This window comes from Mustelus asterias, chromosome 1 (genome assembly GCF_964213995.1).
Source record: "Mustelus asterias chromosome 1, sMusAst1.hap1.1, whole genome shotgun sequence".
Lineage (NCBI taxonomy): Eukaryota > Metazoa > Chordata > Chondrichthyes > Carcharhiniformes > Triakidae > Mustelus > Mustelus asterias.
In genome coordinates this window covers 83,925,094-83,947,494 of record NC_135801.1, presented here as the reverse complement: position 1 = coordinate 83,947,494, position 22,401 = coordinate 83,925,094, and the positions used below count along the sequence as shown (strand labels likewise).

Sequence of the window (22,401 nt, the reverse complement as noted above, 5' to 3'; positions counted from 1 at the left end):
CACGGAGGGAGTAATTAAGAGCACTGCACACATCTGCTGGTTGGGGGATTGGTAGAACGTTTAGTTGATATGTGACATCTGCACGCTGGGGAAATCCAGCACTGTCTGTAACCTGGCACAATGCAGCGCCGTCTTTAAACCACCACAATCTGGCTCTGCCTTGACCTTCTCTGCTTAAACAAGAGCTTCCCCAGACTCTCCACAAGACCAAAGTCACTCATTCCTGCTGCCAGGCCCGTAAATTTCCTTTGCATCCTCTTGAGCGCCTTTTCAATGATGGCTGGCCCAGGGTTGAACACAATAATCTAGCTGAGGCCTAAATGGCATTTTATGAAGTCTCAGAATAACTTCTTTGATTTTCTACTTTACACATCCAACAACATAGTTAACAGCCATCTCAACTTATCCTGCTACCTTCAAACATTAATGGACACACACCTCCAGATTCCTCTGTTCCTGCACTGCCATTAAAATTGTATCATCTAGCTTATATTGCCTCTACTCACGATGAATGAGGTTCCCAATTTGGTGTCAACTAGGACCTCTTTGAACTGTGGAGTCAAAGAATGGTTAAAGCACAGAAAGAGGCCATTTGGCTCATTGTGTCTGTGCTGGCTCTCTGCAAGAACAATTCACCTAGTCCCACTCCAACCTTTTTTTCCACTTCCTTGCAAATGTTTTCTCCTCAGATAATTATCCAGTTCTTTTTCTGAATGTCCCAGTTGAACCTGCCTCCATCACACACACAGGCAGTGCGTTCCAAGTCCTAACCACTCACAGCATAAAAAATTATTTCCTCATGTTGCCATTGGTTCTTTTACCAATCACCTTAAATCAGTGTCCTCTGGTTCCCGCTCCTTCCACCAAATGACATCAGTTTCTCCTTATCCACTCTGCTCAGATTCCTCATAATTTTGAATACCTCTATCATATCTTCTCTTAGTCTCCACTTCTTTAAGGAGAATAATTACACCTTCTCCAATCCATCCTTGTAACTGAAATCCCTCATCCCTGAAACCACTGTGGTAAATCTTTTCTGCACCCTCTCTGATGTCTTCATATCCTTCTTAAAGTGTGATGCTATAGTTGAGTCAACTGTGTATTATTTTGAGTTTGCTCATATTTATTTTATTTGGCTTTCTCACAAGCACCAGGGGAGATTTTCTATCTGGTTTGAAATCAAGCTCAGGCTCCACTGTCTAATCAAGGTAATCCTCTCCCACACACCCATTACTCATGTTTATATGAATTATTAGGCCATCATAAGTATTAATTGTAATTGTTCATCAAGTAGGAGGAGGGGTTCAGAGAACATTATTCATTTTCTGAACATTAAGTCTCTCTAATAAAGAAGAAACATTAAAAACGATGGCCTATTTCTGGACAGCAAATGGTGCTGGTAAACGGGTTACGAATGTTTTACATAATAATGGTGCTATATTCACACAGGAAACAAAACACACAACCAACTGCCGACACACATCATTTTTATTGTCTGCAGCAGTTAAGTGGTTTTACAAGCTTCAATGTCATGATTTCTGTCTGAAAACACATCTCACCAAAACATTTGACTGTGAGAAGTACAGCAAACTCTTTCTTATTTATTTCACATACCATACAACTGGCTGATTTGAGAGAAGCCATGCAGTGTGTTTCACATCACTGTCTGGACAAAGACTCAGAATGGCTATGGGGGAACATATTGAATGAGTCCAGCTGTGACCATAGCCAAGTCGTGATTGAACTCTGAAAAGTCATCACTCTCTGAATAAAAAAAACATGTTGGCATTGCAATCAGGAATGAGCAATTATCCATACAGCAACATATCGTCAGATGCAGCAACAAAGCTTAAAAAAAACTAATACCCAGGACTGACACAGGCTGAGAAATGAACACTCTTATAGCACATCTGCTATGCCAGTGACTACTGTGCAGAAAGTTAGTATTATGTACAGTGGTTTACAAGCATCCCAATACACTGAGAAATCAGAATATTAAAAAATGAGCATTTTAAAAGGAGAGAATAAAAGACAGCATTAGAAAATCTGTTATTACTAACTGGATCAACACATTAGCAAGCCCACGAAAATAGAGCTCTGTGGGTGGAGCTGTGCACATCTGCACTGTAAACTGCATTCCCAATACTACAATTAACATCACATTACGCACACAGGGATGGGAACACTCTTGAAACAGGTGAGCTCAGATCATGTGGTGCTTATTGTAATTTCCTTCATCCACGGAGAATACTTCTGCGACAAACACATTCCACTTGCTCCACAGATCTCAGTCATCTAGAGTTGTGTTTTCAATCGAGTCCAACCTAGACATAAATATTGGGTCCCCGGAAGGACTCCTGCTTTCCGGCAATGGGCACCCATGCTGAATAGTCTTCAGTGGCCATCGAGGTCAACCAGCTGTAAGAAGGGCGAGCACTCAGTGACTTGTTTTGTGTGTGGGGGGGGGGGGGGGGGGTGCCATGTCTAACATCTAATTGCCAAATGTTAGGACATAATGCATTTCTATAGAAATTTAAGTTTATAAACATCATTTGAACAACTGACAGTTTGAACTGGATTTCATGATGTGAAAATTGAGCATCACCCAACGTTAGTTGGAAAGTATCAGTCAGTTGTCCGTGTGTACCATTCTGAAATGTTTCTCCAAACTGCAGCTTTCTCTCTGTTCTTGGTGGTCCTAAGTCCTTCATTGTTAATTTAAAAAAAAGACAAAACCTCTGAAGATTGCAATCACTTTGTGTGACTATAGGTCGCTTCCTTTCATCCAAAAGTTATTTTCTTACAAAATTAGATTTTTTTTCCCCCTACGCAATAAAGTAGAACCATAAAAGGTTAGCGTATGTACAGAAACTTACACTTCAAAATTATAAATAGTAGTAATTCACTTGATGTTATTGGGAAGGCTACAAAATGCTTTCTTTTTGTTTTTAAAATAAGTTGCAAGCAGAGACTTTTTATTGTGCTGTTCTCCATGGTCGGGGTTTTAAAAAGTATCTTTAACGTCACTCTTGAAAAGATGATCGAGATGCCCCACAGGCATTTTCAAGTTTTGTGCTGTTGCAGACTTGCCTATACTGAGTTCCCAATAGAAGCATCTTCTGCCTAAACAATGCTAGCCATTGTTCCTTTAAAACCTAGAATTTGATAGCAATTTAAATATGCCGTCTTCTTCATCCAGAATCGTCCTTGTTCTTGTTCGCTGAGTGATTTAGGGTTAAAACCTGATTCAAAATTCTTACGTTTTTCCTTTTTTTTTAAAGTGAAGAGGTAAATTTTGTTTGCGAGGTGGCAGGCTCTGGGTGGCTGGCAGGTGAGTGAGCCGTCCTTTGTGATACAAAGTCAGTAGGTAGGCTCTCCAACAAACACTTCAGCTGCTCCTCGCCCAGCTTGATCTTGTCGTCCAGCTCCCGCTGCTCCAGCAGCAGAGCTGCCTTCATCCTCACAAAGTGCTGGTAGTCTTGGAATTGCTCCTCTGTCAAGTAGTTCTCCAGGATGTCCAGGACCACACGCGCCCTGCGATCCAGATTCTCCTTCAGTTCCTTGGCATCCTCGTGCTGACTAGTCAGAAGTCTCCGCTTCTCGTTCAATAAATTCTGAAACATAAAACGCACAACTTTTGAGTTAACTCTAAGCTACTTAGAATCCTGCAGTGCAGAAGGAGGCCATTCGGCCCATCGAGTCTGCACCAACCACAATCCCAATCCCCATAACCCCATGCATTTACCCTAGCTAGTCCGCCTGACACTAAGGGGCAATTTAGCACGGCCAATCCACCTAATCCCGCACATCTTTGGACTGTGGGAGGAAACCGGAGCACCCGGAGGAAACCCACGCAGTCACGGGGTGTGGTGAACCATCGTTGGTTCCCACTAGGTAGTACTGAGCCAGGGTCTGGCCAGTACTACGAGTCTGTATATATGTTGCTGTTGGGGTTAGGGTTGGGTTGTTCTACTTGTTACTGTTGGGGTTAGGGTTGGGCTGTTCTACCTGTATTATAGTTATTATGGTACATCCCAGTCGGGCTCCGCCTCCTGGGAGAGGTATAAAGGTCACTGCTCTGTCTGGGACCCCTCCGTCTGGAATCGTGTACTATATATGGTAGCTTCGTTGTAATAGTGAATAAAGCCTTTATTTCCTTGAGCATCTCAAGCCTTGTGAGTAATATCGCGCATCACGGGGAGAATGTGCAAACTCCACACAGACAGTGACCCAAGCCGGGAATTGAACCTGGATCCCTGGCACTGTGAGCCTGCAGTGTTAACCTCTGTGCCACCGTGCCACACTTAAAGTGAAAACTTTTGAGGAGAAATCAGAAAGCAATGAGGTCCAACCAGCCCATACCTTTTGCCCAGTTTCCTGCCATCCTCTTCACTCGCTGGGATACAGATCCTTGGGGCTCACTTACTTGGCCCTGAGTAGCTGATCAATGTGGCCACTGTTTGAGTGCCAGTGACTATGAGAAGACATCACAGCCAATCCCAAGATAATGATCAACCAACAGCCACATACTGCTTGGTGGCACAGTGGTTAGCACTGCTGCCTCACAGCGCCAGGGACCCAGGTTCGATTCCTGGCTTCGGTCACTGTCTATGTGGAGTCTGCACGTTCTCCCGTGTTCCTGGTTAGATGCATTGGCCGTGCTAAATTCTCCCTCAGTGTAACTGAATAGGAGTGTGACAACTAGGGGATTTTCACAGTAACTTCACTGCAGTGTTAATGTAAGCCTACTTGTGACTAATAATAAATACATAAACATATTTCTAATAGGATGGTGATATGGAGCACTAAATCAGGTTAACTTTCTTGTCCCTAATCTAGGGATGTTGAGACTAACTCTAATATATTATATGCTGTCCCAATTGAGATCAGCTAAATTGGGAATCTAACTCATTGACCTTTCTGGCCTGTGTCTCTCAGTTACTGCTCTTCCTCTCACCATTTTCTTCAATCCTTTTCTCTCACAAAAATTGCCCCCAAAGTTGGCTGATATTAACATTACTTTGACGCACTTCTTTAGCTTTGAGATACAACATTCCCTTTTTGGTTCATTCATCCAAATGGGTTTTGAAGATGAGAGCCACAGTGGACAGGTTCCTTATTACCCACAGTTCTCATAGGTTGGTTACTATTTCATTCATATGTGGGTGTGTATCTAGGGTCCACTAATTCCAAGCTGACTGGTGGGTGATATTTCTCAATAAACAGGAAAACTGACTGTCCCCCATTTTGTCTCACCCTTTTTGTCAACTGCACTGAAGCATTTGTATTCGAAGTTACTGAACATCAGTGCTCAGAAGTTACTGAACATCAGTGCTCAGGAATGACCTGGGTTCATTTCCTAAGTTGTGTTAAATTAACCAGTGAAGGAAGATTCCATCAGTAATACAGGGCTATTATATTAGTATCATATCACAAATGTGAGGTAATGCATTTTGGAAGGTCTAATACAGATAGGAAATATACAGTAAATGGCAGAATCCTTAAGAGTATTGATAGGCAGAGGGATCTGGGTGTACAGGTACACAGGTCACTGAAAGTGGCAATGCAGGTGGAGAAGGTCGTCAAGAAAGCATACGGCGTGCTTGCCTTCATCAGCCGGGGCACTGAGTTTAAAAATTGGCAAGTCATGTTGCAGTTTCACAGAACCTTAGTGAGGCCGCACTTGGAATATAGTGTTCAATTCTGGTCGCCACGCTACCAGAAAGATGTGGAGGCTTTGGAGTGGGTACAGAGAAGATTTACCAGGATGTTGCCTGGTATGGAGGACATTAGCTATGAGGAGAGGTTGGAGAAACTTGGTTTGTTCTCACTGGAATGACAGAGGTTAAGGGGCGACCTGATAGAAGTCTACAAGATTATGAGAGGCATGGACAGAGTGGATAGTTAGAAGCTTTTTCCCAGGGTGGAAGAGTCAATTACTAAGGGGCATAGGTTTAAGGTGCGAGGGGCAAGGTTTAAAGGAGATATATGAGGCAAGTTTTTTTTTAAACAGAGGATGGTGGGTGCCTGGAATTTGCTGCCGGGGGAGGTAGTGGAAGCAGATACGATAGTGAGTTTTAAGGGGCGTCTGGACAAATACATGAATAGGATGGGAATAGAGGGATATGGTCCCTGGAAGGGTAGGGGTTTTTAGCTCAGTCAGGCAGCATGGTCGGTGCAGGCTTGGAGGGCTGAAGGGCCTGTTCCTGTGCTGTAATTTTCTTTGTTCTTTAGTACCTTTAAAACAGCACTTCACTATGAGTTGTGAGTTCCTTGTAGTCTTTACAGTCCAGTGTTGCATTACAAACAGCATCTACTGCCAGCCCACGAGGGAAACATACCATCAGTGGCCATATTGATCAGTTACTCGAGGCCTAGTATGTGAATGGGTGCAGCACAGTGGTTAGCCCTACTACCTCACAGCGCCAGGCACCCAGGTTCGATTCTGGCTTGGGTCACTGTCTGTGTAGAGTCTGCATGTTCTTCCCGTGTCTGTGTGGGTTTCCTCCGGGTGCTCTGGTTTCCTCCCACAGTCTGAAAGATGTGCTGGTTAGGTGCATTGGCCATGCTAAATTCTCCCTCAGTGTACCCGAACAGGCCAGAGTGTGGTGACTTGGGGATTTTCACAGTAACTTCATTGCAGTGTTAATGTGAGCCTACTTATGAGTAATAATAAATAAATATTAAACTTTACTTTTTCCCCTCCACTGAAGACTATCACAATCATTTCAACAACTACCCTGAGACAGAAATATTAGTCCCACTATATGTTACAAGTTCTAAATGATAGGAACCAAAATCCTCCCTCTGTTGATTTATATAATGTGAAATCAATCCAAAAGCAGCATGGGTTAAGGTTACGTACACGCTCCTCAGCATTTGCATTTTCATCCAGAGTCTTCAGGATATTTTCCACTCGAGCCAAACGACCGGAGAGGGAAAGCAGCAAGTTCACCACCTTATCCAAATCCCCAATGAACATCTTGTACTTTTCAAACTCGTTGGACTTGCACAGGCCTCTAATCATGTTCTCCACCTCCTCACCCACAGCACTGTTCAGTTTCATGTCAGCTGCAAGGTTCTCCTTGGCTTCACGTAGGGTCTGGAGTTTGCACGTTATACTTTCAATTAGCTCAGACTACAAATCAGGAAAGAGAGAGAACACAGAACTAAATTAGGGGAAAGTGTAACTATTAACACTTTGGAAGCTTTTTGTTAAAAACTTTAAAAGCCTAACTAATTTTGACCATTTCACTCATTCACCACACATTTTAGTTTACTGTTGTCACATTGCACAGTCTGGGATGAATTTACATTCCAGTGTTATCACGGGTGGCTTCAGGAAGAGTGCTGCAAAGCAAATGATGGGGTGCCACTGTCTGCAGAGGGACAGGAAACTCCGTGAGGAGATGCCACTGGCAACAAGCAATCGGCCATCATTTGTTTTGGCCCAGTAAAGGCTTCTGCAGGCCAGTGATCTGAGCATCCCTGGCTTCAGCACACCTTCCTCTGCTTTCAGGAAAATCAGACAGGCAGAAACCAAGAAGTCAGTCACATCTATCAAACGGTTGTTGGTCCGTTACTGCTGGCTCTATAGAATAACCCCCCCGCAGCGTAAATCACATTAGCAGCACGGGCATCTCCAGTGTGAATCTACTTGGACTGAATTACGTAATGTAAAGAGGCATCAGTTAGCACCAGATCACTTTCTGTGGCTGCACTGAAAACCATACCCAAGGATTTGTAATAGTGAATGGTGTTGAAAGGATGTGGCAATTCAACGGTGGTCTGTGGAAGGGCCAGGACACTGCCATTGCAAACTGATATTAACATACATTCATCATGTCACATCAATACACAGCAAATTGATGCTAGTGGTCTAAATTCAGCCAAATAAAAATAATGTTTTTTTCAACTAGCTGTTCTGCACTGTAGAGGAATAGAAAGACACTTCAAAGGGGAAATATGATCATTAGCTGCAAAGCAACCGACTAAGTTATTATTCTGCCTATCGAAAACAACAGCATTTGACTATTCCTCCTGAAGGTTCTGACATTCTTCATGAAAGAGTCTCCATAACTGGGGCCAGAATTCTCTGACCTCGCCTGCGGCTGGGATTCTCCGGGCCCGCTGCAATGAATGCGGATTTGGCCGAGCGCCAAATTCTCCATCCTTGCTGGCAGTGGTAGCGGGGCGTACGAGACTGGAAAATTCTGGCCCAGAGTCTTGCAGGCTGTTTGACTGCAGTGGATGTGGCAATGAGCAGGCCCGGCACTGAGGCTAATTAACTGTGGCGTGCCGCCTGCCACGGTGCCAGAGATTAGCAAACCCGCAGTTTAGTATCATATTGGAATAGTACTTTTAGCAACTGAGAAGTGACGCAACCAGGTTTCGCTTTTAGTGATGAAGGTTTGAACGGGCAGTACCTTTTTCTCGTTGATGTCTGTCTCTTCTTCCTCCTCATCTTCACCAGAATTTCTCTGCATATCCTTTACTTTATTCACCAGTTCAGCTTTGACAGCAGATGTGCTGTAGTAAGTGGGACAGTGAGTCGAAGCTGCTCCCGTCTCTCTCTCTTCTTTCCTAAGGACAAAGAAGAAAGTTTAAGAGATTTAAGTCACTGTTTGTGAACACACAAGCTATCCAGAGGACAAAGAAAACCTTAAATAGGAAGGGTTAGAGGCATTCTATTTAACAAATCAAAGCGCAAGTTACCCGGATATCTCCAAAACTGAAAAACACTTCAAATCCTTTTTTAAAAATAACTCTCCGCCTCCACCCCACACACTGGCAAATCCAAGGATGCTCCAAGGTACGAGTTCCCGCTCTCACCTTCCGCAAATATGAATGGCTAACAATGGGCGAAATGGCCTCCTTCTGTTTGACCTTATAGTGATATGAAGTTACCATTCTTTCAGAGTATTTTCCAGCAGGTCACCAAAAGCAGGAAATTATCCCCCTCTCTTCCAGGCCAATTAAAACAACTGTGACCCTGGCGAAGATTAGCGAGCAACAGTATAAGCACCTGATAGGGTTACTTTGCTGTACGAGTGATTTACCGGCCCAGTTTCTCCATTTTCCCACAGTCTCAGCAGATGACAGAGAGCCAGGTTAAGAAAACCTAAATACTAACTAAGAGCTCACAAAGCTGGGGCTCTCATCAGCAGCATGAACTCTCAGTGAGAATGATCAAAACCTCACAACAATCTCGTTGGACAGTTCTGGTCTCTAAGAAACACGAGACATTTACACTGCTGAGGGCAGAGACTAATCTGTGGTGTGGGTGTCCAACTTGGGCTTATCATCCTGGTAAGGATGCATTCACGAGTCGACCTTACAGTTGTATAGAAGGTTATAGAAGATCTTAATCTGAAATACTACTTTAAGTTAAACTGCAGGAGTTAATGAAAGGATCACAGATTCCAATGGGGTATTTTATAACAGACATCAGGGAATTCCTCTTCTCACATAGAGATCAGTGTGAGGTAGTGGAGCCAAAACCTTGGAATTGTTTAAGAAACAATTGGTTGATGTAGTGGTGGATGTTAGGATAATCTCTGGGTGGCTGAGAACCCATCGTTCACTTTAAGAATGCAGGACAATGGCACTAGCAGTGTTTAACGGACATATGCAAACAGCCTCATCAGCCAACATTGGACTCATAGAAGATAATCATCCTTGCTAGTGAAGGATAGTCAATGGTAATGATAGTGTATACCCACAAAAGCACAAACACATACATATATGCGCACACATTATGTATTAGGTATGCGGACAGTCTTTCTCCCATGGTCATACCTGTTGTTATATATATATATAATATATTAGTTTTTTTAAACAAAGAAACTCCACTAAGAAAAGTGCAATATCCATTTTCCCCTTACCCAGTAGCATCAGCTGCTTAATGTCAAGAACATCACACCAGCAAAAAAACAGGACATCTCATTATCAACGGACAACAGATTTCTCTGCTCGTTCCCTGGTTTTGAGGTGCACAGAGCCTGCATTTTGCTAACACCAGTGGGGGGAAACAGTACCATATATACTTTGTACAAACAGCATCAACACAATCATATTGCTAACAATATTTAATGGACGTCCTACTAATATCTCCCTTTACAAAGCTTTAGGACTTACTTATCTTCCTCAGATACAGGCTTGTTGACCACCTTTTGCAACCTCGGCCTTCTGTGCTGTGCCTCTTGCCTCACCGTGCTGCTCCAGGGGAAAATACCCTCCATTAGGTCCATGGTCGTCTTCATGTTTGAATCTGGATCTAATATCTCTGCCAGAGACTTATCTTTGCCAATGATCTCCTTGGCAAGTTCTTCCAACTTGAGGTCCTCAGGGGACTTTGCATTTACTTCGAGTGGCACAGAGGAATGTTTGTGCTCCACATTTTCTTGGCTTGTGGCATCCATTTGGGTTTTAACACATGCTGCGTCCCAGCTCTGGTTTCTGGGCTGCGAAGTTTGGGTAGCGTGAGTTTGTTCTGGGCCTGTGAGGGTGTTCGTTGTCACACCTTCCAGCCCACAGTTGACTGCAGAAACACTGCAGCTGCAAGGTGGGTTTGTCTGGCCATTTTTCTCCATGCTGGTCATCGCAGGTACATTGTCCTTTGCAGCTGGAAACCTTCAAGATGCAGAAAAGTGGTGTCAAACAACAGAAGAGCCCACATTCAAATGCGACTATCACAACAGCTGGTAAGCTTTACTTTCACAGAATCATAGAATCCCGACAGTGCAGAAGGAGGCCATTCGGCCCATCAAACCTGCACGGAGAACAATCCCACCCAGGCCCTATCCCCGTAACCCCACGCATTCACCCTGTTAATCCCCCTGACACTAAGGAGCAATTTAACAAAGCCATCATTTAGCAAGATTTTGGTGAAACAAAATCATATTTATATTGCTTCAAGTTTTTATTCTCATTTCAGAGGTCAGTCTAGCTTTTGTTTATCATTTTTCCCAAGGCCTGATATTTCACAAGCATAGTATTAATTTAATAGTGTAACTGAATGATGTATCCCCAAACTATTAACAATATATTTAGAAATAAATTGTAAAATCATTTAACTGAAACATTCATATATCACCGTATCACATCTCAGAAACACTTCAAACCACTTCACATATAATTATCCACTTCAGAGTATGACAATTGTTTTAAGTAGGCAATTAATTTCAAGATAATTGAATACAAAGTAGTTCCTTAGTGCAAGATTTTGTAACAATACTCAATTCTGAATACCTTCTGGGTCTGTTGGCCTGATTGCAAAAACTGTTTTTATTTAAATTATTTTTGCCTCATGTTCTTTAAGCTGCCTCCAGTTTACAAACTGCACTCAGTGAGATGAGAGAGTGTCAAACACCATGTTACCATGCAGTTAGCCAGCAGGGAGACAGTGATGATGAAGGATTATTTTCCTGCATATCCAAAGGTTTATTAATTTAGGATTTTATTTGCTTAAATTTTGGACATTACCGCTGCGTGGAGTGGTCCCTCCTGTGAACCTTATGTTCCACAATTACCGGCAACTGAGATTTCTGTTTGAAAACTGATTTTGATTTTAAAAAACGACAAAATAGAAATTAGTGGCTGCAGCTGTAATCAATGCAGCTATATCCTAGCCATACACGGTTGAGTATTCAAACCTGGTCAGAAGTAGTAGGTAAAGTTTATTTATTTATTAGTCAGAAGTAGGCCTACATTAACACTGCAATGAAGTTATTGTGCAAATCCCCACACTCTGGCGCCTGTTTGGGTAACTGAGGGACAATTTAGCATGGCCACTGCACCAGGTAATGGTAGAAACAAGAGATTTTCTGCTCCATCCTCCTTAATTGAAGTTATATTGAACAAAAACATTTTCGTTCCTGAATGTTGTCATTTAAAGAAAGGAATTATGTTGTGTCTGTTTACCTGTAATATAAATTCCCCCATGCCAACTTCAGTCAAATATAAAACTTTATTCACGACATTTAATACACTAGTTGCAAAATGTGCTGTGGCACAAATTTTCATCTGAAGATTTGCTGCTTTGCATTTATAATGCCAGTTAGCTGCAGCATGTACTATTTATTCTCAATCATGGATAAACTATCACCAGATTATCTAATACAATAATGCCAATAACCCATTAAATGAAATGCTTCATTGAAAAATTTCCCCATGTTATTATAAATTCAGTATAACATGCGTTGTATGGAAGTTAGTAGACAGCATGAACTGCATTTAGCAAAATATATGAAAGAGATTTAAATACTGTAGTTGTAAGAGTTTTTAATATGGGCTTCTCCTTGCCATTCCTTCCTCCTCTCAATAATTTATTCTGTAATCTATTAAAATTTTGGGCCTGGCGAGTATGACATAAATAAACATATACTTAAAGGAAGCGGATTCTGACTTTCAATTAACAGGAAAATTCCCCTTTGCACAATTCTTCGAACTGATGTACTCTATATTCTCATAACTTGTGTGGAGTTTGCATGTTCTCCCTGTGTCTGCGTGGGTTTCCTCCCACAGTCCGAAATGTGTAGGTGAGGTGGATTGGCCATGCTAAATGCATGGGGTTACAGGGATAGGGCAGGGACGTGGGGCTGAGTAAGATGCTCTTTCAGAGAGTGGGTGCAGACTCCTTCTGCACTGTTGGTATTCTATGGTTCTCATTTGCAGGTTTAATTAATTGAGGGGGGGGGGGCAGAGAAAATTCTCTTTTATGATATTTACATTAATTCTCTTTTTTATGGACCTTCCTGTGCCACTCATCATAGAATTAAACTGAATTTACAGCGTGGAAACAGGTTGATCAGTTTACACAGGTGTTAATGTTCCAAACAAGCCTCCTCACATTCTACTCCATCTAATCCTATCGGTGCCATTGTGGAACCTGGCACCTAGCAACCTGCTCCCAGTCCTTCCCTGGTACAGGTCTCAAATGATTGAAGGCAAATGTAAAAAGAAAAGCAGGGGTTGTGGGAAATGGTGTTTGTTTTTTTAATTCCTGCAGAAGCCTGCTGAATTCTCAGAGAAAAGAAAAGCGTTGTGTGAGCAAACCTGTGTTCCACTATTGTGTGGAACTATGCAGAGTAGTATGTCAAGGGCTCTAATGGGCTGTATGTACTAGTCATACTAATTACTTTCATTCATTTTTCTCCCTTATTAAGTGTTCTCTGGATGAATTTTGCTGAACCATGCATTCAAGAACTCTTTCTACTTGAAAAAGCTGATTGCAATTCCTACATTGACCACCGAGTGGCGCTGGGTCTCCACTCTTTGGGGACCTGGGTGTTCGCTGAGCTGCTGCAATATCATTCATTCCATTCACAATACGTGAGCTTTCTTCAGGACTGTGGCACCAATTTGGAGGGCCAATTATCGCAGGGAATACTTCCTTATTTGGGTTTTCAAACAGGATTCTAATTATAAAGCTCCATCAAATGGTGGATGACCTAATGCGGAGTTCAGTTCATTTGGCTGAAAGAAGTGAAATTATTTGAGAGGGGCAGAAACTTCTGGAAAATCTGAATCTCAGGTTCTGAGCTCAGGCTGTGGTTCCTCCCGGTCGTGGATTCTCTTTTCTCACCTCCCAGTTTGTTCCCCTATTTTCCAGAAGGTTTTGTCTCTTACTAGGGCCTGGGCTGCACAATAACTCACTGGAGATATCTCTCATTGACTGAACGACAAGCGGATAACCCTGATGAAGAATCACAATCTGTCGAAGTGTCTGACTTTGTTGAAAAGCCACAGAGATCTCTTGTGGAGGGCAGCAGCAGGAGGGGTTGATCTAGGCGGAGTTTTATGATGGACATCACAGAGTAAGTGTATGCAGACGAGTTAACAGTGACGTGCCCTGACAGCACATCTCCAGGGAGCTATAAGTAGCAGCATATATTCTGTACAATCAGATGCAAATATCTGCTATAGATGCAGAGTGACTGGGTATAAATGCTACTTGGCTTCACTGCTGATAAATTAATGATACATCATATAGGTGATGTGTAACCAGGTATAAAACTGTTCCACTTCCCTCCATTGCACCTACCTCCTGAGCACACAAGTTTTGTTTGTGGCCCCCATGTGAGTTAACACTGTCCTCACAGACTGCCCCCCACTCTTTCAAAACCATCAGAATCTCCTCTTTCCTCAAAAATGAGCTCTCAATTCATTCTGTTGCTGCAAACTACTGCCCCGCCTCTCCACCAGCCCCGCCTCTCCGCCAGCCCCGCCTCTCCGCCAGCCCCGCCTCTCCGCCAGCCCCGCCTCTCCGCCAGCCCCGCCTCTGCTCCCATGTCCAGGCATGTCTCTGCCACAGCTTCCTTTTCAATCCCTATGGTCAGATTTTTGCCACTCTCACAACACAGCACTCAGCACAGTGATGAATGGCCTTCTGACTGTAGTCAGGGTGAACTATCTCCTCCTTTGACCACACCAGCCACGTTCACACCATTCTCCTCCAACACCTCATTGGGACTGTCTCAGGAGGATATGAGTTTCCACTCCAGGGACCGGAGCAGAAATCTAGGCTGGCACTCCAGCTCAGTACTGAGAAGGTGCTACACTGCTGTAAGTGCCTTTTTTTGGATGAGATATTAAAACAAGAGTCTGTCTGCTCAGTCACACATTGAGGATCTCACTAGCTGTAAAGCTCTTCTGGACACCCCAAGTCATGAAAGGTGCTATATAAATGCAAGTTCTTTCTTTCTCTTTCTATCCCTGACCAAGTTTCTCCATCTCTATCCTCACTGACTGACATTTGCTGCCATCCTCAGAATTCTCATCCTTATGTTTCAATCTTTTCATGGCCTTACCTCTCCACCAGCCTTGTACCCTTCCTCTCCACACACCCAAAACCTCGTTGGAAGGGTACACCATACCCACAACCTAGCAATTATAGCACTGTGACCATATTATGCTCTTTTCAGCCAACCAAAATAACATCCAAAATAATTCCACGTTAAATGTGTGTGAAGAGTATGTTTGAAAGGGAAAAGTGAAGCTGATTTTGTACGGGCGCTGGTGTTTTAGCACCACTGGAACAGTCACACGCTGGATGTGGAAGCTGCCAGCTCAGTCCAGGGTGACTGGAACTGGAGTCTCCCTGTCCCAGTGACAGGGCTGCCATAACCCTGCCCATGGGCTGCCCTGAGGAGGGGTTTCCCCGGCAACACGACGGCCATATTGCCTTCAGGCCTTTTAGTTTATAACTTCAATGGAGGCAGCCGAGACACCTCCATGTTGAAGTGCCCTCACACTCGCCCGCCTGCCTCAGCAGTGCCCATCTTTGCCAGGCTGACATCTCTGAGGGTCCTTTGATTGAGCCTCCAATCTCAGGAACCCACTTCAGGACATTGAGAGCAGAGTTGTGAAATTAGGAAGCTCCCTCCCAGACAGTTGTGCCAGAAGGCGTGCTGACAATATGGGCAAGCGCAGGTTTTCCATTTGGGCCTGATATTAGGATCCTGACACCCGTTGGAAAATCCCACCTAGAATTTTATAAAAATACTTCAGATGTAGATCAGTTTTTTTTAAATAAAGCATCGACCTGCATGATGTCCCTCAGTGAGTCTTATGACTAGTTATTCTAGTTACTGGAGTTTAATGTATAGTTAGTTACCTGGTCAAAACTTCCTCGTCATTCCTGATAAATAATTCCTCTGCTTGCTCATCCTTAAAACTAATTGGAGGAGGCGGTGGTGGGAAGTCCAGCTCTCTAATCCTTGGAATGGCTCTGGGATCCTGTGGAGGTGGAGGTGGGGGTGGAGATGGAAATGGCTGGTAGCCACTGCTGAGGGCTGACTGCTGGTCCAGCTCTTGGAGAAACACGTCGTCCTCCTCCGGACAAGACGATGACGACTGCAGGTGTAATGGCAACAGGGACAAGAGCGCTTTGCTCTGAGGGGAAGGGGGCCGAGCAGGGGGCATCGCAGACTCCCAGCTGCTTGCTATGATATGATTCTGCTCCCGTTCAGGTTGATTGAGATTTAACTCGGTCACGCTGGGAAACGGGCTTCGTTTTGCCCAGTCATCAATCGCTGAATTGATCCATTTCAGTTTGGGAGCTGGAGGCCTCTGCGGGGGCGATGCCTTCTTCTTCAAGGCTGCATCGGCACCGATTCCTTCCTGGTGGTACTTTACAAATGACTCCTGCCCTCCTGCCATCGATTTGCTGCTTAAACTTTCTTGAGCACTTGTGTTGGATTTGCCGTATTGTTCTGAAGCTGCGTTCTCGGAGGCACTGCAATGGCCGTGTAGGCCTAGGCTGGGCAGCTGACCAATGCTGGACGTGCTTCTGGGCCGGTAGCCTTCAAGTGGTTTGTGTTTCTCATTCCGATTGGACGATTTGCTTCCTGCCAGGTAGTTGGGCTCATTCTCATAACTGGTTGGGAGATGTGTTCCTGTGGACTTGTTTCTTCTGTCTTTCCCTTCATTGTTTATAGACCTTCAAATGCAAAAATAAGTTAGTGAAGGGTCACCAATTCCACAAGGCCAAATTTTATTGGAAATAAAAACAGGAAATGCTGGAATTAGCCTGCTATTCAAAAACGGGAGGTAGAGAGAGAACAGGGAACTATAGACCAGTGAGCCTAACGTCGGTACTGGGGAAGTTGCTAGAGTCTATTGTCAAGGATTTCATACCTCAGCATTTGGAAGGCAGCGGTTATAATCAGACAAAGTTCAGCATGGATTTACAAAAGGGAAATCATGCTTGACAAATTTATTGGAATTCTTTGAGGATGTAACTAGTAGAATTGACCAAGAAGAATCAGTGGATGTGGTTTATTTAGACTTTCAGGAGGCTTTCAATCTTGAAACTGCAAAGGTCAAGAAATATGAACAATAAGAGAATCCCCAGGTTCCTCACCACTTTGATCACAGCTCTATGCAGTAAACGGACAATCTTATGAGACAGTTAGAAAACAGCTGGCAGAGATTTAACCCGGTCATGCTGAGAATCAGCCATCTTCAAAATGAATGGTGGAGCAGGTTCGAAGGGGTGAATGGCCTACTCCTGCTTCTAGTTTCTATGTTTTTATGAAATACTCAGCAGGTGAGGCGATTTTTGTGAAGAGAAGAAGCAGAGTTAAAGTTTCAAGCTGATGGCCTTTTGTCAGAAAGGTTCGAGGTAACAGGTGTTACGAGAGTATAGAGACAGGGGTTTGGTGGAAGAAGAATAAAAACCCTTAGGAATATTAACATACAGAGGGATCTGGGCGTGCAGGTCCACAGTTCCCTAAAAGTGGCAACACAGGTGGCCAAGGTGTTTAAGAAGGCATATGGCATGCTTGTCTTCATTGGTTGGGGCATTGAGTACAAAAGTTGGGAAATCATGTTGCAGCTATATTAAACCTTGGTTAGGCTGCATTTGGAGTACTGCGTACTGTTCTGGTCCCCACACTATTGGAAGGACGTGGAAGCTTTGGAGAGAACGCAAAGAAGGTTCACCAGGATGTTGTCTGGTCTCGAGGGTATTTGCTATGAGAAGAGGTTGAATAAACTAGGATTGTTTTCACTGGAAAGACAGAGGCTGAGGGGAGACCTGATAGAGGTCTACAAAATTATGAGGCACAGACAGGGTGGATTGTCAATTTCAAGGGGGCACAGGTTCAAGGTGAGAGGGGGAAAGTTTAAGGGAGATAGATGGGGGAAGTTTTTCAGACAGCGAGTGTGGGTGCCTGGAATGTGCTGTCAGAGGAGTTGGTGGAAGCAGGCACATTAGCAACATTTAAGAGGCATTGGATGAATACATGAATAGGGAGGGAATAGAGGGATACGGTCCGAGTAAGGGCAGAAGGTTTTTTTTAGTTTAGTTAGGGCATCATGATCGGCACAGGCTTGGAGGGCCGAAGGGCCTATTCCTGTGCTGTACTTTTCTTTGTTCTTTTTTAAGAACAGATCCATGACAGATGGAAGGCAGGAGAGCTTAAATAACAAGATGATTATTGCAGTTCATATAAATCACTAGTTTCTTTCAACCCCAGCATTAACTTTCCACTCCTATTTTCTTGTACCCTGGCACAGCTCTCCAAGCTCTCAGCCTTTTGGTACCTCAAGCGAACAGCATCTGCCTGTGTGACACCTGATCATGGGTACAACAGACTATTCCACCTCGGCAGGCATCACTGGCAAAACTAACCTGGTAACCCCCACCCTAGGGTGCCCATTCTGGCTGAGATTAACAGAGACTGAAGATCACTGCACCAGAATAGGAGGAAGCCTTTTCATCCACCACATCTCTGCTGGCTCGTTGCTACAGGAATGGAAAAGTAATGTCACGCCTTGCTCCCTATTACCCAGAGCTTTGTATCTTCAATCTTTGTCAACCCTGCCCTTTCCGTCTCAGTTATTCCACAATTTCTCCCAACCTCACTCCTCAGTCTCTTAAATGAATCCTTGAGTGACTGATTCCCTTCCAAGCAGAGGGAAACAGTCTTTCCTCGTTCACTGAACCAAACAGCTTCTTCATTTTAAACCTCCTCTTAAGCACTGCTCCAGTGGAAATAGGCTCTGTATATCGAGGCTGTCCTCACAACAGCAGTTCCTCGTTCCTGAGGAAATCTATGCTGTACACTTTCTGTAACTACAATATCCTTTCAATAATGTCCATAGTATGGAATACTTATTTTAATGGCCCACATGCGAGGCAACGCCCCCACACTGTTTCCCTGGGCTCTGACATAGAAAATGACTACATGAGTGAGGAACTGATTGAACAGTGAAATGCACAGAACTTTACTCCAATCAGGTTAATGGCTTCAGGAGAGAGTAAGGAAAAAGGAGGAGAGAGAGAATTGGAATATAAAGGAATGGAAAATAAGCACAACTCTGAATCGTGACAGGGCACAGAACTTTAAAACTTTGCAATGTCTGTTGGTGTATTTCCATACCAGTCTTCTGATGCTGTCCTCCCGAGCTGCCGGCCGCAGTCGGAACGCTGTGGTCTGGACGCTTGTATTCTTGAACCAGAGGGCGATGGTATGCTGTGAACGAGACAATACACTTTTCAGCACTGCATCAAATCAGTGTGCCCTGTTTACTCGTGCCCTCGGAGAGACTCCTGGAGCAGTACATTGGGAGGGAGCAGCTGGAAGGAATGTGTAACGCTATTTCAGCCGAATACATTCTCTAATCCAAGTCACATCGAAGTGTGAGTGGTGGAGCAGAGAGGAACCCTGCACCCAGCTCCAGGTAAACGGAATGCATCCCCTGCAAAGGGGATGCAAAAAAGCCTCGCAGTCTGTGAGGTGAACAGAGTCACTTTGGACCCACTGCATTAAAATTATTCATACATTATTATCTGGCTCCAGGGAGTAATGATGTGGAGATGCCGGCGTTGGACTGGGGTAAACACAGGAAGAAGTCTCACAACACCAGGTTAAAGTCCAACAGGTTTATTTGGTAGCAAATACCATAAGCTTTCGGAGCACTGCTCCTTCATCATTTCCACTCCATCTGACAAAGGAGCAGCGCTCCAAAAGCTAATGGTATTTGCTACCAAATAAACCTGTTGGACTTTAACCTGGTGTTGTGAGACTTCTTACTGTGTTTATCCCAGGGAGTAAACCAGAAAGCCTACTAAAAGCTAATGGGTTTGGTTGTGACAGAGAGCCACAAGTTAAAACATTTTATAATTTTAAAAGAAGGCTAGCTTTGTGTGGCAAAGCTTTTTCTAATATTCTATAATCATACTTGAGCAACATGGAGGCCGCCAGCCTTCACGTGCCAGCTGACAGGTGGGAAACACTGTTCAGACATGTTATTAAAGGGATGCAGGCACCCATGAAACCATAGCTTGGCCTTCACAACAGGAGGGTGCAACTTGAGGAGGAACAGATCATGGTGTTACACTGATTCATTGCGATGCAGCATCTCCAAACAGCTCCAGCAACATTTCTACATTTAATGCACAGCATGCAATCTGTTGGCCAACTACCAACATTTAATTGGGAAAAGTACAGGATGGAATCAAAATAGTTCCTGAGCCATAACAACCTGCTCGCCCGCAAGAACTCAATTTCACAAATGGAAACTGAATTTCTGACAGCCCTCTAATTAACACTAAAAAAAACTAACAACAATTAACATGAAGGTTACACAACTATTCTTCCTTCCCCTACACCCCCACCCACATCAAAATAAATTGTCAAAAGATTTCTTCATTAAGACCGCATCTTTCTGAAACTGTGTTCAAATTAGAAGACTGAAATAGTTAAAATACTGACATGAGGAAGTGAAGCAGGATAGGATAGTTGCATTTCATTTCGCAATATACAATAGCATGCCCAGGAATGTGTACAGGAAAATATAACCATCAAGTATTTCTTGAAACAGTTTGGCTCACATCATAGATGCTTGACTGGTTTGCCAACTTAATCAGAATCCCTTCCATGATGCTTGGCCATACTGAAAAAATATTTTTCCAAGAATTTTCTTCGTCCATCTTTGGAAGATTCACAAAATCCAAAATGTATCTCAGAGGCAGAGATACAGAAATGCAGGAAGTAAGGGAACTCAGCATCAAAAGCAGAAGCAGGCCAAGCGAAGCAAGGTCAAATCCTAATTGATTGGATTCAGCATTCCATGGTGTGAAACATTAACACAAATAAGCAAAGCGAGTGTTCAACAAGACTCGATATTGTAACTTCCTCCAGCCACACCACCCTGATATCTCTGCACTCCTCCAATTCTGGCCTTGTGAGCATCCCCAATTTTAATCGCTCCACTGCTGATGGTCATGCCTTCAGCTGCCTAAGCCGTAAACTCTAGAATTCCCATCCTAAATCTCTCTGTCTCTTTCCTTCGTTAAGATGCTCTTTAAAACCTACCTCTTCTACTCGCCCTGTCCGAATATTTCCGTATGCAGCTTGGTGTCCATTTTTGCTTGGTAATGCTTTCTGTGAAGGGCCTTAGGTTAAAGGTTCTTGGTGATTGTAAGTTGCTACTGAAGACTGAGGTCACAATTGCGAGCCCTAACTCACCCAAAAAATGAAGCAAAATAAAAAAGTGCGAAACACTTGTTGGAAGAATAAAATTCAGTAGCGCAAATAAGTTAATAATTATGAGTCTGCATCACCACATAAAATTATTTTCTGGACATGCTTCCTCTGTTGGCCATTTTTTAAAAAAGGTTATTTATTAATGTCACAAGTCGGCTTACATTAACACTGTAATGAAGTTGTGAAAATCCCCTGTCGCTGTATACGGTGCCTATTCGGGTGCACTGAAGGAGAATTTAGTGTGGCCAATGCAACTAACCAGCATGTCTTTCGGACTGTGGGAGGAAACCGGAGCACCCGGAGGAAACGCATGCAGACACAGGGAGAATGTGGCCTCAAGTGGATCTGAGTATATAGCCAGTAAACCTGTTTCATGCCTAGATTTGCTCAGTGATACTAGTGAATAAGTGAGCTCCCTAAAGCCAGGTTTGAGTGCTGCCCCATCTCGCCCCGAATCTAAACAGCACTGAGCAGAGAGGCACCAAGTGGAGGCTGAGGAATCTCCACCCATGGCCAACCACCGGGAGTAATTATGGCAGTGTGGAGCAGGCTGCTCATTCAGCTGCACCAGGTCAGGGGAATTTTAAAAAATCAGTGCGTCCTCTCTTTGTGGAATGGAGCGGAAAACCAGAGCACGAGCGAGCCACAGCACAAAACTGAGCACAAACAGACATGCACAAGGAAGAAAACTGAGCTGAGATTAGTGTCAAATCAGTCACTCTGAATTTCTGTAAAGGTTCAGCAGTGGTTTAATCTGGACGTACTTGCAATTTTTGCTGCACAGACGGAGTATAGTGCAGATGCTTCACATACAAAGGAATCCATTGTTGCTCCAACCATAATATCACACAATGCAACCGGCCTGCAGACACACTCTGCACTTTATGTGGTGGAATGCAATTGTTTCTATGGACAGCAGGTGCAGTTTTCAAGGATGAACGTGGAGAATTGAGAGCAGGCACCAACTAACTCTGCCGTAAGCGCGCCTTCCATTCAGGAAAACCTGTTTATCAGCTGCACGAGAAGCAATAGGACAAAATCCATTGCAGCAATAATCCTAATTTTTACATACCCATGGATGCTGCCCCAACAGTCAGTGGCCATAAGCTTCGATGAAGAAAGCAGATCCTTTGCAGGCAGGCCAAAAGGCCTGTTCATGGCACAGAGAACATCCTAGGAAGGAAAAAAAGGGCATTTATAATCTAATCCAGTAAACATAATGCATGAGCTGGATGGCCTGACTGAATAGAAAAGGTGTTTAAAATACGTTCAGAACAAGGATCTTCACTGAACAGTGCAGGTAGGCCAGGTGCAGAGAGTTCTTTATTCTAAATCTTCTTCCCTCCTCTGAAGCCACAAGCTCATACAGTAAATGTGAGGACAATACATGATGATGGAAATTGTC

At 43.8% G+C, this 22,401-nt stretch overlaps 1 protein-coding gene across 2 annotated transcripts in view; it reads right to left on the bottom strand.

The window, feature by feature from the left end:
* Nucleotides 1-1,471: 1,471 nt before the first annotated feature.
* The window catches only part of shroom3 (shroom family member 3), a 412,360-nt gene continuing 391,430 nt past the window's right edge, over nt 1,472-22,401 (bottom strand). For both annotated transcript variants that reach the window (XM_078214308.1, XM_078214316.1), the window contains 7 exons: nt 22,069-22,169; nt 18,888-18,980; nt 15,617-16,441; nt 10,138-10,632; nt 8,427-8,583; nt 6,866-7,138; nt 1,472-3,614 (listed from right to left, as the gene is read on the bottom strand). In XM_078214308.1, coding sequence (XP_078070434.1) covers nt 3,276-3,614; nt 6,866-7,138; nt 8,427-8,583; nt 10,138-10,632; nt 15,617-16,441; nt 18,888-18,980; nt 22,069-22,169 — 2,283 coding nt within the window. In that variant the 3' untranslated portion in view covers nt 1,472-3,275. The remainder of the gene's footprint in view (nt 3,615-6,865; nt 7,139-8,426; nt 8,584-10,137; nt 10,633-15,616; nt 16,442-18,887; nt 18,981-22,068; nt 22,170-22,401) is intronic.